The following is a 16312-nucleotide window of genomic DNA, read 5'->3' as shown; positions in this document are numbered from 1 at the left end:
CACAGGTGCAGGGGCTTGGCCATGGCTGGGGCTGTGTTTGTCTAAGCAGCTCTGATAGTTCTGGCAAGCCTCAGATCAACACTGCAGAAGAGGGTTCAGGCACAGCTGAAAGAGACAATTAGTGCAAAAGGAGACACCTTGTTCCAGGGAAATGCACATTTATTGTGTGATGGCACCTGTGCTGCCCAGACATCTCCTCCTTAGGGACAGCAGAACCTGCCACAGAACAGAATGCTGCTGGATTTGTTGTGCCGGATGAAGAAGAGGAAGGGATGATCAGCAGTGAATTCTGGAACTCTCATGGCACACTTGAAATTTGCAACCAGCCCACTGGCAGCAGCTGCTTCAGTGCCTTCTTCATTGACTTCCACAAAGGACTTGTGAACCACTTCAGACAGCACCAGCTCCTTGCCAGATGAGATTCCTGAGAAGTCTGCCTTCCCCAAGTCAAAGGCATCACGCATTCCCATGCTGCTCAGAAGGGGTTTCAGATCATAGTTTTCTTCCAGTTTAAATCTGGGAAAAGACACCCTCACCTTTCTAGACTTCATCATTTCGGAACTGATCCAACCCCTCAGTTTCTCAGATGTAAGTTCTCTTTCCAGCTGAGGAAAAAATTCCAAAATGACTTAATTACAATAAAAATTAAGTCAGTATTACATAGCCAAAGAAGTGATTTCTCTGTATTTCTTCACATGGCACACAACATGCATTTTTTTCCCCTGGGTTAGGCATCAAGTCCATGGGGGTTTTCATTTCTAATAGGGCAGTAAAAGACTCAAGTAACTTTAGTAATAAACTCCTTGTCCACAGTGTCAAAGAGCCCAAACTTGTGTCCCACCCTCACCACAAAAGACATCCTGCCCTTGCCTCTGAGCCTCTTTCCAGGCACTGAGCCACACACCACCTGCCAGCTCTCACCTCACAAGATCTACAGGACAAGGCACAGGACGGCACAGGAGCCCACCCAAAGGCCCCTCTCCACATTCCAGCATCACCACTCTGCCTTCACCACAACCACAGCTGACCTCTGCTCCTCACCAGCCCTTCTTCCACAGCCTCTGCCTAGGGGAGCAGCACACAGCCTGAGCAGCACTGACATAGCAGGGACAGTCACTCTGGGGACAGGGAGCAGAGGGACAGTTCTGCTGGCCTTGAGCACCAGGGACACAGGTACTCTGGGACTGAACTGCAGGTCTCTGTGCAATATCAGCCTTTCTTCCCTGGAAGGTTCAGGCTGTCTTTGCACTCAGCTCAACAACTTACTCTTTCCAAGCCTGTGGATCCATCCTGGATTGCATCAGGGAGCAGGATGATCATGCTCACTTCATTACCCACATAGGGCAGCTCAAGGATTTTGGTCTGCAGCTCCCCAATGTACGTCATGTTAAAATTCGCCTCCTTGAACATCATCTGCACAGGTCTGGTCTCGTTCTACAAATCAAGAGATGTCAACAGTCAGTGCTGAACCCCTCTGCTGGTCTCAAACTACGAAGCAGGCAGTGAGTTACTCAGGGCCTTTTAGGATCTGACCAAAGAGAACTGATCACACACCACAGAGTGCAGCCACACTCACGCCTTGAGAGGCTACCTAGAACAGAGTCTAGACAGACTTCAAGGATTAAGGTAGGTATTTATGGGAAGGCCTTCAGAGGGTACACCTTGGGCTCTGCAGGCTCCCACAGAGACAGCACCCAAGATGGATGACTGTCACAGGTTTTTCAGACAGATCGAAGTTTGGTCTATTTGCATATCAGAGGTTCATTGTTCAATTACAGACTCAAGTAATTGAGCCCCACTTGCACAGTTTGCACCCCCTGGTTCACTGTTGTTTACATTTTTCAGGGCTTGAGAAAGTGAGGCGTCCTTGGGTTTCAGGCTTAGAGAGAAATTCTTTGGTCTGAATAAAATGGGAGAACAGTAGCTGACACACCATGGAGTTGTAGAATTATACACTGAAGCAGTACTGATCTGAAAAATATAAAAGCTAAAACTTAAGGCATCCCCACCACTGCTTTTTGTAAAGCATGAGGTAAAAACTGGCCATGTGCAGCAGCAATGCACAGTACTCCAGCACAACTCAAAAGGAGATTATTCATCAGCCCTATATCCTGTTGGAGTTGCATCTTCAGACCTGGTTCTAAGCTTGCACAGCTGCAGCCAATACAAAAGGGAACAGTCTCTGGATACTCCTGCCAGCTTTTTCAACACATTCACACAGAAAGAGAGCTAGATGTCAGGAAATGAATCAGTCCAGCAGTCTCTGAAGTTGCTGTTGGAGATAGTCTTAGGTAATGAGAAACATTCCCTTAATTAAAAGTTATATTAGCACTTTCAAACATTCTTGGGTTGATTTCACCACTGTAGCAAGGCACAGTTTCCGGACAGGCATGAGGGCTTCACTTTTCCACAATGGTTCCTTCTAGCAGGTGAGTTAAGGAGGACACATCACCAGTTCTTGTTGATGACTCCTGCAGCCAACCCAGAGCTGCAGGGGATCCTGAGGGGCAGCCATGGCCTGCCCATGCCAGTGCCCAAGTCCTCCTCAAGAGCACTGATCTCCTTCTAAGAACAAGACTGCAGAGCACACAGTTCTCCAAAGGAGATTTCTTTTCCATTGCTTTTGGATTCGCTCACGGGTACAAATGCAGAAGGGACTGAAGAAGACTTAAATTCACAAGCTTGCAAACCTGTCCTTGTGCTATAGGAAATGTTCTAGGAATTATGTGAAAGTTCAGAGAAAGTCAGCAAAGAGGGAGTTCATATGAAAGAGACAGCGCATAAGGAATCTCATACAGCCCAGCCAAGGCAACCCTGCTCGAAAGATTTAATTTCTCCTTAAAGGTGGGCATTTCAGACAACATCCACCCAACAGCATATTGTCAGCATTTTAGCACATCATACCTTGTTAATGTGGAATGGCCATTCTGTGGTACTCTGCTTCCTGAATGGCTTTTCCCAGGTGCCTTTGAAATAGATGGCATTCACCAACACAAGTCTGGTCAGGGAACTGAGAATTCCCTCTGCCAACAGGTTCTGAATTTTACCTTGATGATATAAAGGAAAACCCGCATTATTTCATAGGTTGGCATGGGTCAAATTATTATCCAAGACAGTATCTGCTCTGCATTTAATGCACAAAGGAGAAGAGAATTATGGACCAGACACAGCAACAGATCTAAATTTCAGTTGTTTGAAATCACAATCCTCCATCCTGAAGTAGCTCTTTACCCAAACCATGGCTGCCATTACACACAAGTGGGCACTTGGCAAAGCACTCACCTTCAGTCCTTTCCTCTACCCAGCCATTGATTTGTTTCCTGGAATCCTCCCAGGCATGCAGGAAGTCCATCTGCTCTAGGCCAGCATGGTAGGATTTCTGACTCGACTCTATGAAAGACTAACAGGGACATTCACAACACATTTTCAGCAAGGGATTCACTCTCATTCAGACACAGCTGATCCTGGCATTCCCCAAGGAAATCATCCAGCTTTCCTTCCCCAGCTTCATACAGGGCCATTAAAGTTCTGGCTGACAAAATCCTCCTAGGATTTATACCACTTCAATGAACTAGGAATCGATATCATTGTTTCAGCTTATGCACTCTACTACAAACTTCTACACTTCATTGAAAAGCATGTGGGGAGCGATGTTTCTTGTTTTATTTTGTGCTTCAGGGACATGACATATGATTTTATATGTTTCTTTACCAGACTTTAGATAAAAGACATAACCACCATTTGTTGCACAGCCAAATATACAAATGGAGGATAGAACCCTCAAGTGTAGAGACTGATGGATTTTACCTGGCTTGGCATCACTTGTCCACTCAGAACACAAATCATTTAAAGGAAATTCTCCACCAAGTTCAGACACCGGATCCGCCAGAATCTATTGCACTCCTGGCTCTCAGTGCAAGTATTTGGAAGGCAAACCAGAAAGGTCTGCCTTGACCTCCAGAAGAAAGAGGCACCAAATACATTATACAAAGAATGATAACAAATTTAATGGCTACTTACTGCAAGAAACTCAAAGGTCTTTTCTCCATAGAGCCGGTTTGCAGTTCTCAGGATGTATTTGGTGTTTGGATCATTAATCTCAGAGAGAAGGGATTGATACCCATTGTGAGCATCCTGGGCATCCTTCAGAGAGAGCACCTGCACAAAGACCAGCACCCACAGCAGTGTCCATAACTTCTCTAAGCACACTTGATCAGCAGGATTGTTTTATATTAAAATTAATGTTAGGTTAAATAAGGTCACATGAAGCCAAGAGATTTTCTCACCACACCTCCCATCTGGAGCTTATCATGCAAAACATATCTGATGTACCCACCCAGATGTTGCACAAGTCCTAAATTAGGGAGCAGCAGAGGCAGCAGCCCTGATTTTCCTTCCCTCAAGCCAAATGCTACAGGATCAGAGAATGCCTCATGTGGGGAGGAACCTGTGGGGACAAAGCCCTGCCCAAGCATGGACACCCAGAGCAGGGAGACCAGGGCTGTGTCTACATGGATTTTGAGTATCTCCAATTCTGGCAACCATGCAGGGTTTACAGAATATTTTTTTATATATTACATGAAAACACAATACGACTTTCTACTCCTGTCCCACCTTGCAAAGGAACCAAACATCCAAACCAAAATGAGTGTGTCTGAACTTAATATGTCACTTCCTACATAAAACATGTGCCAAGAGATATATCATACCGGACTACATTTTTAAAAAGGAATAAATCAAGTTGCAGTTACCAGTTTCAAATGCAGTCTGTGGGATTTCTAAGGTATTTTTATTTATCTGGCTTCATTTTCAGAACATATATCATAGGATTTTAACCCCAAGCAAAGAAGGAAAAGAAAATAATTCATGTAGCCACCCAATGAGCAATAAAAAAGTTCCAGGCTCCTCCTAATTACATAATAAAGAAGTTTGGTCTCAAAAACCATTAAAAAAACCCCCACAAACCTAAACCCAGGAAACTCTTCACTTCATAATGAAGGAATCTCCCCCTTCAGAAACAAGGAAAATTGATTCTGTTTGCACACACACAACACAGGAACAGCTCTGCTCTCTCACACCACAGTGACAATCACAGGTTAGCACAAGTGCATGTCACAGACTGTAAGACACATCTGTGCCTCAGACGATCCCAGCACACGCCACCCATTTTCACTTTATTTTGACCTACCTTACTTATTTGGGCTTCAGTGCTACCTCTGGAACCCAGCAAAACCATAGACAAAGCAGAAGAAATACTAAATGGTGAAAAGAACACATTCTTCCCACTTCTCTCCTCACACAGCTTTCTGAACAGGTCCACAGCAAAAGTGGTGTTTGCTGCACAGAGGCTTTCCATGCTTCTGAGCCTGGGACATGAAACACAGAACAAGAATGGATCACATTTATTTGAATACAAAACAGCTGTTTCATCCTTTAAACTTCCCAGTGTAAACTAGGCAGCAAAGGCTGAGAAATTATCAGCTCAATGGAGACAGATTTGGTGCCACAAGCACCTGAGATCCCATACTACACATTTGAGACATTTCACCAGTTTAGAGTCTGGCACTGGATTTCAATCCCGTGTCACACAGTGTGACATCTTTGGAGCTGATCAGCACAACAGCACAGGAGAATTCTGTTCAGGACTTCCTGAAAGGAAGCTCTCTTGACTTCACACAGATAATAATTTGCCTTTATGGGACCACCAGAGCCAAAGTTAGACCTCAGAACGGTGGAATTACCAACTCTTACCTTCTCTAAGTCAACAGACCTTCAGTGCTGCCTGCAGCTTCCTTCTGCGTCTGCACGCTGGGTTTTAAACCTGCCAGCCAGGCTGGGAGAAGGCGGCAGGAGGAATTGCCTCACAGCAAGAAAACTACCAAGAATTTCATAGTCACTGCAACAATCTCTAAACAAAGAATCCCTCCAAAACTCCCACAAAACCAAAAATCCCCACCCAGTAATAATTCCCCAAAACAAACTAAAAACCCCAACTATACCAAGCAGAAATCTGTCACACTGTAACAGGATATTTCTTCCCCACATTACTCATATATCCCATCCTTACTTATCACGCCAAGTTAATGGCATTATATTAAAAAAAATTCCTTTCCTTGTAACTGGAAATTGGAAGGATTTGTGCTGGCCTGACTGCAGGTTAAAGTATTTCAGACTCACGGACCCGGCACACCCCACACATTTTAATCACACAGCAGCTTCCCCCACACTTCTTAAAGCAGAACTGTCCGCTTTGCTGCTTCCTTTCAGACCTAAATACGGGGAAGAGTCTCCATCAGAATTTGGGGATTTCCTGCACAGTCCTCCCACAGAAATTCCAAATGTCACTGTCAGCTCTCTCCAGCAGACACACAATCGGCACGGCACCTTTGCAATGTTCTTTTATCGAGCTCCGTGCTGAAGAGAACACCCGCACTCCCGAGCCAACATCGAAACCAACACCGCAGAGCGCGCCCTCCCGTCCCTTCCCTTCCCTTCCACCTCCCGTGCAAGCCCGGCACCCAAAGCCCTGCACAGCCCGCACCCCCCGGCGCCCGAGAAGCGCTGCGATTGCGGGAGGCCAGCGCCCATCTCCGCCTTCCTTCCTGAGCCCGACCCATTCCCGGGGGATGCCCCGCGGGCGGGGACAGGGCGGACGCTGCCCCGCTCCCCTCCCGCCCCGCGCAGCCCCAGCGCAGCCGAGCCCGCCCGGCCGCGTCCCTGCCCGGCGGCCACAGCGCCCGCCTGCCGCCGCCACGGCCTTCTGCTCCTGCCACACGCTGAACAATGCGCCCGCCCATCCCTTAGCATCGAAAAACGAGAGAAACACCCCTGCAGCGCTCGCACTTCTTTTATTATTCCAGGAACAGGCCCCACAAACACATCCCAGTGCAAGGAAAGCGATTGCACCCGTGTCTTTGGTATTATACAGGTAAACTGTGGTGTCTAAGAAAATATTAACAGCAAAAACATATAACAGTAGCACAAAAAAACCCCATAAAACCCACAAGGCTTTGTCATTCAAGTATTGCACAGGCACCATGCACCCTTCTGTTACATTCTTTGTTAGAGGACCAGAACCAGGTGACAGGGAATAAACCCAGCTGTCCTGGGCTGATGAAACAAAGGTACTCACCCCACAAACACCTCACAGGGACATCAGGTATAAAAGCATCTTTCATTCCCATTCTTGCCTAAGTGCTGGCCAGTTGTTAGCCAAAAGCCCACATCCCTGCAGGATGCTCAGCAACACCTGGAACACGCTGCCACAGACTCCTTTCAGCTCCAGGCAATGGATCAAGGCACTAAATGATCAAGGCACTAAAGGGATGGGACTGGAAGGTAAAAGGGGAGGGCAGCTACAAATGTGCTCGCTCCAGCCTTGTCACAAGCAAAGGTAACTTGTTCCCTGCCACGGGCTCTCACTGCCTGACTCTGCCTGCTGGACACCCAGAGTGAAGTCAAGCACACAAGCACTCACACAGCAAAGTGGGATGGTTCTTGTGTCAGCAGCAACCTGGAGACCTCTGCACACAGGTGCAGGGGCTTGGCCATGGCTGGGGCTGTGTTTGTCTAAGCAGCTCTGATAGTCCTGGCAAGCCTCAGATCAACACTGCAGAAGAGGGTTCAGGCACAGCTGAAAGAGACAATTAGTGCAAAAGGAGACACCTTGTTCCAGGGAAATGCACATTTATTGTGTGATGGCACCTGTGCTGCCCAGACATCTCCTCCTTAGGGACAGCAGAACCTGCCACAGAACAGAATGCTGCTGGATTTGTTGTGCCGGATGAAGAAGAGGAAGGGATGATCAGCAGTGAATTGTGGTGGAGTGGACATGATGGCACAACATCCACACATCGGCATAGCTGTGGCAGCAGCTGCTTCAGTGCCTTCTTCATTGACTTCCACAAAGGACTTGTGAACCACTTCAGACAGCACCAGCTCCTTGCCAGATGAGATTCCTGAGAAGTCTGCCTTCCCCAGCTCAAAGGCATCAGGCATTCCCATGCTGCTTAGAACAGGTTTCAGTTTGTAATCCTCCTCCAGTTTAAATCTGGGTAAAGACAACCTCACCTCTGTAGACTTCATCATTTCAGAACTGATCCAACCCCTCAGTTTCTCATACGTAAATTCTTTTTCCAGCTGAAGAAAAAATTCCAAATTTACTTCATTACAATGAAATTTGAGTCAGTATTACATAGCCAAAGAAGTGATTTCTCTGTATTTCTTCACATAGCACATAACTTGCATTTTTTTCCCCTGGGTTAGGCATCAAGTCCATGGGGGTTTTCTTTCCATTTCTAATAGGGCAGTAAAAGACTCAAGTAACCTTAGTAATAAACTCCTTGTCCACAGTGCCAAGGAGCCCAAACTTGTGTCCCACCCTCACCACAAAAGACATCCTGCCCTTGCCTCTGAGCCTCTTTCCAGGCACTGAGCCACACACCACCTGCCAGCTCTCACCTCACAAGATCTACAGGACAAGGCACAGGACGGCACAAGAGCCCACCCAAAGGCCCCTCTCCACATTCCAGCATCACCACTCTGCCTTCACCACAACCACAGCTGACCTCTGCTCCTCACCAGCCCTTCTTCCACAGCCTCTGCCTAGGGGAGCAGCACACAGCCTGAGCAGCACTGACATAGCAGGGACAGTCACTCTGGGGACAGGGAGCAGAGGGACAGTTCTGCTGGCCTTGAGCACCAGGGACACAGGTACTCTGGGACTGAACTGCAGGTCTCTGTGCAATATCAGCCTTTCTTCCCTGGAAGGTTCAGGCTGTCTTTGCACTCAGCTCAACAACTTACTCTTTCCAAGCCTGTGGATCCATCCTGGATTGCATCAGGGAGCAGGATGATCATGCTCACTTCATTACCCACATAGGGCAGCTCAAGGATTTTGGTCTGCAGCTCCCCAATGTACGTCATGTTAAAATTCGCCTCCTTGAACATCATCTGCACAGGTCTGGTCTCGTTCTACAAATCAAGAGATGTCAACAGTCAGTGCTGAACCCCTCTGCTGGTCTCAAACTACGAAGCAGGCAGTGAGTTACTCAGGGCCTTTTAGGATCTGACCAAAGAGAACTGATCACACACCACAGAGTGCAGCCACACTCACGCCTTGAGAGGCTACCTAGAACAGAGTCTAGACAGACTTCAAGGATTAAGGTAGGTATTTATGGGAAGGCCTTCAGAGGGTACACCTTGGGCTCTGCAGGCTCCCACAGAGACAGCACCCAAGATGGATGACTGTCACAGGTTTTTCAGACAGATCGAAGTTTGGTCTATTTGCATATCAGAGGTTCATTGTTCAATTACAGACTCAAGTAATTGAGCCCCACTTGCACAGTTTGCACCCCCTGGTTCACTGTTGTTTACATTTTTCAGGGCTTGAGAAAGTGAGGCGTCCTTGGGTTTCAGGCTTAGAGAGAAATTCTTTGGTCTGAATAAAATGGGAGAACAGTAGCTGACACACCATGGAGTTGTAGAATTATACACTGAAGCAGTACTGATCTGAAAAATATAAAAGCTAAAACTTAAGGCATCCCCACCACTGCTTTTTGTAAAGCATGAGGTAAAAACTGGCCATGTGCAGCAGCAATGCACAGTACTCCAGCACAACTCAAAAGGAGATTATTCATCAGCCCTATATCCTGTTGGAGTTGCATCTTCAGACCTGGTTCTAAGCTTGCACAGCTGCAGCAAATACAAAAGGGAACAGTCTCTGGATACTCCTGCCAGCTTTTTCAACACATTCACACAGAAAGAGAGCTAGATGTCAGGAAATGAATCAGTCCAGCAGTCTCTGAAGTTGCTGTTGGAGATAGTCTTAGGTAATGAGAAACATTCCCTTAATTAAAAGTTATATTAGCACTTTCAAACATTCTTGGGTTGATTTCACCACTGTAGCAAGGCACAGTTTCCGGACAGGCATGAGGGCTTCACTTTTCCACAATGGTTCCTTCTAGCAGGTGAGTTAAGGAGGACACATCACCAGTTCTTGTTGATGACTCCTGCAGCCAACCCAGAGCTGCAGGGGATCCTGAGGGGCAGCCATGGCCTGCCCATGCCAGTGCCCAAGTCCTCCTCAAGAGCACTGATCTCCTTCTAAGAACAAGACTGCAGAGCACACAGTTCTCCAAAGGAGATTTCTTTTCCATTGCTTTTGGATTCGCTCACGGGTACAAATGCAGAAGGGACTGAAGAAGACTTAAATTCACAAGCTTGCAAACCTGTCCTTGTGCTATAGGAAATGTTCTAGGAATTATGTGAAAGTTCAGAGAAAGTCAGCAAAGAGGGAGTTCATATGAAAGAGACAGTGCATAAGGAATCTCATACAGCCCAGCCAAGGCAACCCTGCTCGAAAGATTTAATTTCTCCTTAAAGGTGGGCATTTCAGACAACATCCACCCAACAGCATATTGTCAGCATTTTAGCACATCATACCTTGTTAATGTGGAATGGCCATTCTGTGGTACTCTGCTTCCTGAATGGCTTTTCCCAGGTGCCTTTGAAATAGATGGCATTCACCAACACAAGTCTGGTCAGGGAACTGAGAATTCCCTCTGCCAGCAGGTTCTGAATTTTACCTTGATGATATAAATGAAAAACCCACATTATTTCATAGGTTGGCATGGGTCAAATGATTATCCAAGACAGTATCTGCTCTGCATTTAATGCACAAAGGAGAAGAGAATTATGGACCAGACACAGCAACAGATCTAAATTTCAGTTGTTTGAAATCACAATCCTCCATCCTGAAGTAGCTCTTTACCCAAACCATGGCTGCCATTACACACAAGTGGGCACTTGGCAAAGCACTCACCTTCAGTCCTTTCCTCTACCCAGCCATTGATTTGTTTCCTGGAATCCTCCCAGGCATGCAGGAAGTCCATCTGCTCTAGGCCAGCATGGTAGGATTTCTGACTCGACTCTATGAAAGACTAACAGGGACATTCACAACACATTTTCAGCAAGGGATTCACTCTCATTCAGACACAGCTGATCCTGGCATTCCCCAAGGAAATCATCCAGCTTTCCTTCCCCAGCTTCATACAGGGCCATTAAAGTTCTGGCTGACAAAATCCTCCTAGGATTTATACCACTTCAATGAACTAGGAATCGATATCATTGTTTCAGCTTATGCACTCTACTACAAACTTCTACACTTCATTGAAAAGCATGTGGGGAGCGATGTTTCTTGTTTTATTTTGTGCTTCAGGGACATGACATATGATTTTATATGTTTCTTTACCAGACTTTAGATAAAAGACATAACCACCATTTGTTGCACAGCCAAATATACAAATGGAGGATAGAACCCTCAAGTGTAGAGACTGATGGATTTTACCTGGCTTGGCATCACTTGTCCACTCAGAACACAAATCATTTAAAGGAAATTCTCCACCAAGTTCAGACACCGGATCCGCCAGAATCTATTGCACTCCTGGCTCTCAGTGCAAGTATTTGGAAGGCAAACCAGAAAGGTCTGCCTTGACCTCCAGAAGAAAGAGGCACCAAATACATTATACAAAGAATGATAACAAATTTAATGGCTACTTACTGCAAGAAACTCAAAGGTCTTTTCTCCATAGAGCCGGTTTGCAGTTCTCAGGATGTATTTGGTGTTTGGATCATTAATCTCAGAGAGAAGGGATTGATACCCATTGTGAGCATCCTGGGCATCCTTCAGAGAGAGCACCTGCACAAAGACCAGCACCCACAGCAGTGTCCATAACTTCTCTAAGCACACTTGATCAGCAGGATTGTTTTATATTAAAATTAATGTTAGGTTAAATAAGGTCACATGAAGCCAAGAGATTTTCTCACCACACCTCCCATCTGGAGCTTATCATGCAAAACATATCTGATGTACCCAGCCAGGTGTTGTACAAGTCCTAAATTAGGGAGCAGCAGAGGCAGCAGCCCTGATTTTCCTTCCCTCAAGCCAAGTGCTACAGGATCAGAGAATGCCTCATGTGGGGAGGAACCTGTGGGGACAAAGCCCTGCCCAAGCATGGACACCCAGAGCAGGGAGACCAGGGCTGTGTCTACATGAATTTTGAATATCTCCAATTCTGGCAACCATGCAGGGTTTACAGAATATTTTTATATATTACATGGAAACACAATACGACTTTCTACTCCTGTCCCACTTTGCAAAGGAACCAAACATCCAAACCAAAATGAGTGTGTCTGAACTTAATATGTCACTTCCTACATAAAACATGTGCCAAGAGATATATCATACCGGACTACATTTTTAAAAAGGAATAAATCAAGTTGCAGTTACCAGTTTCAAATGCAGTCTGTGGGATTTCTAAGGTATTTTTATTTATCTGGCTTCATTTTCAGAACATATATCATAGGATTTTAACCCCAAGCAAAGAAGGAAAAGAAAATAATTCATGTAGCCACCCAATGAGCAATAAAAAAGTTCCAGGCTCCTCCTAATTACATAATAAAGAAGTTTGGTCTCAAAAACCATTAAAAAAACCCCCACAAACCTAAACCCAGGAAACTCTTCACTTCATAATGAAGGAATCTCCCCCTTCAGAAACAAGGAAAATTGATTCTGTTTGCACACACACAACACAGGAACAGCTCTGCTCTCTCACACCACAGTGACAATCACAGGTTAGCACAAGTGCATGTCACAGACTGTAAGACACATCTGTGCCTCAGACGATCCCAGCACACGCCACCCATTTTCACTTTATTTTGACCTACCTTACTTATTTGGGCTTCAGTGCTACCTCTGGAACCCAGCAAAACCATAGACAAAGCAGAAGAAATACTAAATGGTGAAAAGAACACATTCTTCCCACTTCTCTCCTCACACAGCTTTCTGAACAGGTCCACAGCAAAAGTGGTGTTTGCTGCACAGAGGCTTTCCATGCTTCTGAGCCTGGGACATGAAACACAGAACAAGAATGGATCACATTTATTTGAGTACAAAACAGCTGTTTCATCCTTTAAACTTCCCAGTGTAAACTAGGCAGCAAAGGCTGAAAAATTATCAGCTCAGTGGAGACAGATTTGATGCCACAAGCACCTGAGATCCCATACTACACATTTGAGACATTTCACCAGTTTAGAGTCTGGCACTGGATTTCAATCCCGTGTCACACAGTGTGACATCTTTGGAGCTGATCAGCACAACAGCACAGGAGAATTCTGTTCAGGACTTCCTGAAAGGAAGCTCTCTTGACTTCACACAGATAATAATTTGCCTTTATGGGACCACCAGAGCCAAAGTTAGACCTCAGAACGGTGGAATTACCAACTCTTACCTTCTCTAAGTCAACAGACCTTCAGTGCTGCCTGCAGCTTCCTTCTGCACGCTGGGTTTTAAACCTGCCAGCCAGGCTGGGAGAAGTCGGCAGGAGGAATTGCCTCACAGCAAGAAAACTACCAAGAATTTCATAGTCACTGCAACAATCTCTAAACAAAGAATCCCTCCAAAACTCCCACAAAACCAAAAAAACCCCACCCAATAATAATTCCCCAAAACAAACTAAAAACCCCAACTATACCAAGCAGAAATCTGTCACACTGTAACAGGATATTTCTTCCCCACATTACTCATATATCCCATCCTTACTTATCACGCCAAGTTAATGGCATTATATTAAAAAAAATTCCTTTCCTTGTAACTGGAAATTGGAAGGATTTGTGCTGGCCTGACTGCAGGTTAAAGTACTTCAGACTCACAGACCCGGCACACCCCACACATTTTAATCACACAGCAGCTTCCCCCACACTTCTTAAAGCAGAACTGTCCGCTTTGCTGCTTCCTTTCAGACCCAAATACGGGGAAGAGTCTCCATCGGAATTTGGGGATTTCCTGCACAGTCCTCCCACAGAAATTCCAAATGTCACTGTCAGCTCTCTCCAGCAGACACACAATCGGCACGGCACCTTTGCAATGTTCTTTTATCGAGCTCCGTGCTGAAGAGAACACCCGCACTCCCGAGCCAACATCGAAACCAACACCGCAGAGCGCGCCCTCCCGTCCCTTCCCTTCCCTTCCACCTCCCGTGCAAGCCCGGCACCCAAAGCCCTGCACAGCCCGCACCCCACGGCGCCCGAGAAGCGCTGCGATTGCGGGAGGCCAGCGCCCATCTCCGCCTTCCTTCCCGAGCCCGCCCCATTCCCGGGGGATGCCCCGCGGGCGGGGACAGGGCGGACGCTGCCCCGCTCCCCTCCCGCCCCGCGCAGCCCCAGCGCAGCCGAGCCCGCCCGGCCGCGTCCCTGCCCGGCGGCCACAGCGCCCGCCTGCCGCCGCCACGGCCTTCTGCTCCTGCCACACGCTGAACAATGCGCCCGCCCATCCCTTAGCATCGAAAAACGAGAGAAACACCCCTGCAGCGCTCGCACTTCTTTTATTATTCCAGGAACAGGCCCCACAAACACATCCCAGTGCAAGGAAAGCGGTTGCACCCGTGCCTTTGGTATTATACAGGTAAACTGTGGTGTCTAAGAAAATATTAACAGCAAAAACATATAACAGTATGTGAAAAAGGCTTGTTGTGTGTGTGGCTCTATGCAGATATTTACTATATACAATAATGCTAGGTAGAAAAGTTATGCTGTATTGACATTTGAATAATATAGTAAATGTAATTTTTAGCATTAAGTTTTAGTAATAAAAGAATTGTGTGTAAGATATTTTCTTTAGCTCAAGAAGGAAAAAAAAAAAGGAGAGGCCCAGAGGTGTTTCTCAACAGAGATAACAGTTACAACAAGAAGAAGAGAACCCCCCCTTAGGACTTTCAGAAGACAAGAGGCATATCTCCCTGCATCCACAGAAGCCACCTGGTCAAACCAGACTGAATCCACAAGGGCCACCTGATCGAGCCAGACACCTGGACGCCAAAGATTAGAAGAGGGACTCTGGGCAAACGGGTCTGTCTTAAGATAAAGATTGCACAATCGTGAAATTTTGGTCTTCAGAAAGGGGACATTCCTCCCAAAGAGGGCCCTTCTCCTTCTCAGCCTTTGTCTGGGAGGGAGGGGGGACGGTAGACCCGGGCTACCTACTTTGCTCTTATTTGCCTCATTATTTGTCCTGTCTCTGAAAACTTTTTAAACTTTTATTATTGTATTAATTTTTTTTGTAACCAATTTTTATTCTTTATTAAATTTTCATAAATTTCAAAAAGTGAGTTATTGGCATTTATCACAATTTTGGTAGCAGAGTACGGTTAAAATACCCCCACTGCGGGTGCTGTGAGAGGATTAGAGACCAGGAAGACGCGTCCCGCCTGCATTAGGCGGCCTCGGCTCTGGTCCTCGCAGAGTACCCCAGAAAGGGGTAAGATCCAAGGACAAAGGGAGACAATAAGGCAAAGAGAAGGGAAAGAATTCCCTAAAAACCGCGGTAACCAGCTCCTAACATCAAAGTGTACACGAAGAATAAAGACCCAAGAACAACGGAGTGGTAAGAATTGCTGGGATTGGGGGGGGGCAGCGTTTGGCGCGGAACGGGGGCTGAAAGTGTGTGTGCCTGAGAGGCGGGCTGGGGTAAAACCCAGACCTTCCAAGCGAGAGCGGAGTCCCCTACGCTGCGGTTCCGTTGTCCCGCGAGGGAGGCGGCCAGCACCGGGACGAAAGTGAATGGTAAAAAGGAGTGAGAGAAACCCCCCAGGGAAAAGGTAAAGTGTGTGAAAAAGGGGACCCTAAAAAAAAAAAAAACTTTTACTGGGATTGAGGAATTATTCCAAGAGCACCCAGGGTTGATAACCAGCTGGATTGGAGGAAGCAATTCTGAGACATCCAGGGTTATGTTAAATTCTGCAGAATCTAGGAAATAAACCCAAGAGCACCTGGGGTTGGGAAGGGAGAACCCCCCAACACTGCCAGATTGAGGGTTTTGTGAAGGGCATTGTCTGCCCGGGTTGATAACCAGCTGGATTGGAGGAAGCAATTCTGAGACATCCAGGGTTATCTATGAAATAAACCCAAGAGCACCTGGGGTTGGGAAGGGAGAACCCCCAACACTGCCAGATTGAGGGTTTATGAAGGGCATTTTCTGGCCAGGTACTCTCAAAGAGTGTAAAAGTGTGTGGAAAGTAAAAGGTACCTTGTTGTTGTGATTGTTTTGTTGTGTGTGAGATTAAGTGGAAAATGGAGTGAATGTGGACGAATGAAAGTATAGAAAGTGTAGATTTTTATTTTATTTTAAGCTTTATTATAGTTCCTCAGAGAAGGTAAATTGTATTAAGAAATAGTGTGGGAGAAAGGAGAAAAGTAGTTTTTGTGTGGGGGTAAAAGGGAAGGTGAACAGAGACAGGGATGGGTAGAATAGAGAAAA

The 16312-nt window shown here is 46.3% G+C and overlaps 2 protein-coding genes across 16 annotated transcripts in view; both read right to left on the bottom strand.

Annotated features, from left to right (window-relative positions):
- Window positions 1-138: 138 nt before the first annotated feature.
- On the bottom strand, window positions 139-14122 carry LOC134552489 (serpin B6-like). 7 transcript variants are annotated; one of them, XM_063401197.1, is made up of 8 exons: window positions 14075-14122; window positions 5752-5875; window positions 5189-5366; window positions 4021-4158; window positions 3283-3400; window positions 2905-3047; window positions 1267-1434; window positions 139-605 (listed from the first exon to the last, which is right to left on the bottom strand). In XM_063401197.1, the coding sequence occupies exons 3-8, from the start codon at window positions 5354-5356 to the stop codon at window positions 201-203; spliced, it is 1140 nt and encodes a 379-aa protein (XP_063257267.1). In that variant the 5' UTR covers window positions 5357-5366; window positions 5752-5875; window positions 14075-14122; the 3' UTR covers window positions 139-200. The 7 variants fall into 7 exon arrangements, with proteins under 7 accessions (XP_063257267.1, XP_063257279.1, XP_063257273.1 ...); XM_063401209.1 differs by lacking the exon at window positions 14075-14122 and adding an exon at window positions 6542-6648 and having other exon boundaries at window positions 5771-5875; XM_063401203.1 differs by lacking the exon at window positions 14075-14122 and adding an exon at window positions 6385-6526 and having other exon boundaries at window positions 5771-5875.
- Window positions 6812-16312, bottom strand: part of LOC134552424 (serpin B6-like) — a 25877-nt gene continuing 16376 nt past the window's right edge. For 2 of the 9 annotated variants that reach the window (XM_063401123.1, XM_063401102.1), the window contains exons 3-8: window positions 12727-12904; window positions 11561-11698; window positions 10823-10940; window positions 10444-10586; window positions 8806-8973; window positions 6812-8139 (exon numbers count right to left, since the gene is read on the bottom strand). In XM_063401123.1, coding sequence (XP_063257193.1) covers window positions 7729-8139; window positions 8806-8973; window positions 10444-10586; window positions 10823-10940; window positions 11561-11698; window positions 12727-12894 — 1146 coding nt within the window. In that variant the 5' untranslated portion in view covers window positions 12895-12904 and the 3' untranslated portion in view covers window positions 6812-7728. Of the gene's footprint in view, window positions 8140-8805; window positions 8974-10443; window positions 10587-10822; window positions 10941-11560; window positions 11699-12726; window positions 12905-13289; window positions 13408-13741; window positions 14199-16312 lie in introns of those variants that run through there. The other 7 variants (XM_063401112.1, XM_063401159.1, XM_063401156.1 and 4 more) reach the window with 7 other exon arrangements.

Source organism: Prinia subflava, chromosome 1 (assembly GCF_021018805.1).
Source record: "Prinia subflava isolate CZ2003 ecotype Zambia chromosome 1, Cam_Psub_1.2, whole genome shotgun sequence".
Lineage (NCBI taxonomy): Eukaryota > Metazoa > Chordata > Aves > Passeriformes > Cisticolidae > Prinia > Prinia subflava.
This window is presented reverse-complemented; position numbering and strand designations above follow the sequence as displayed.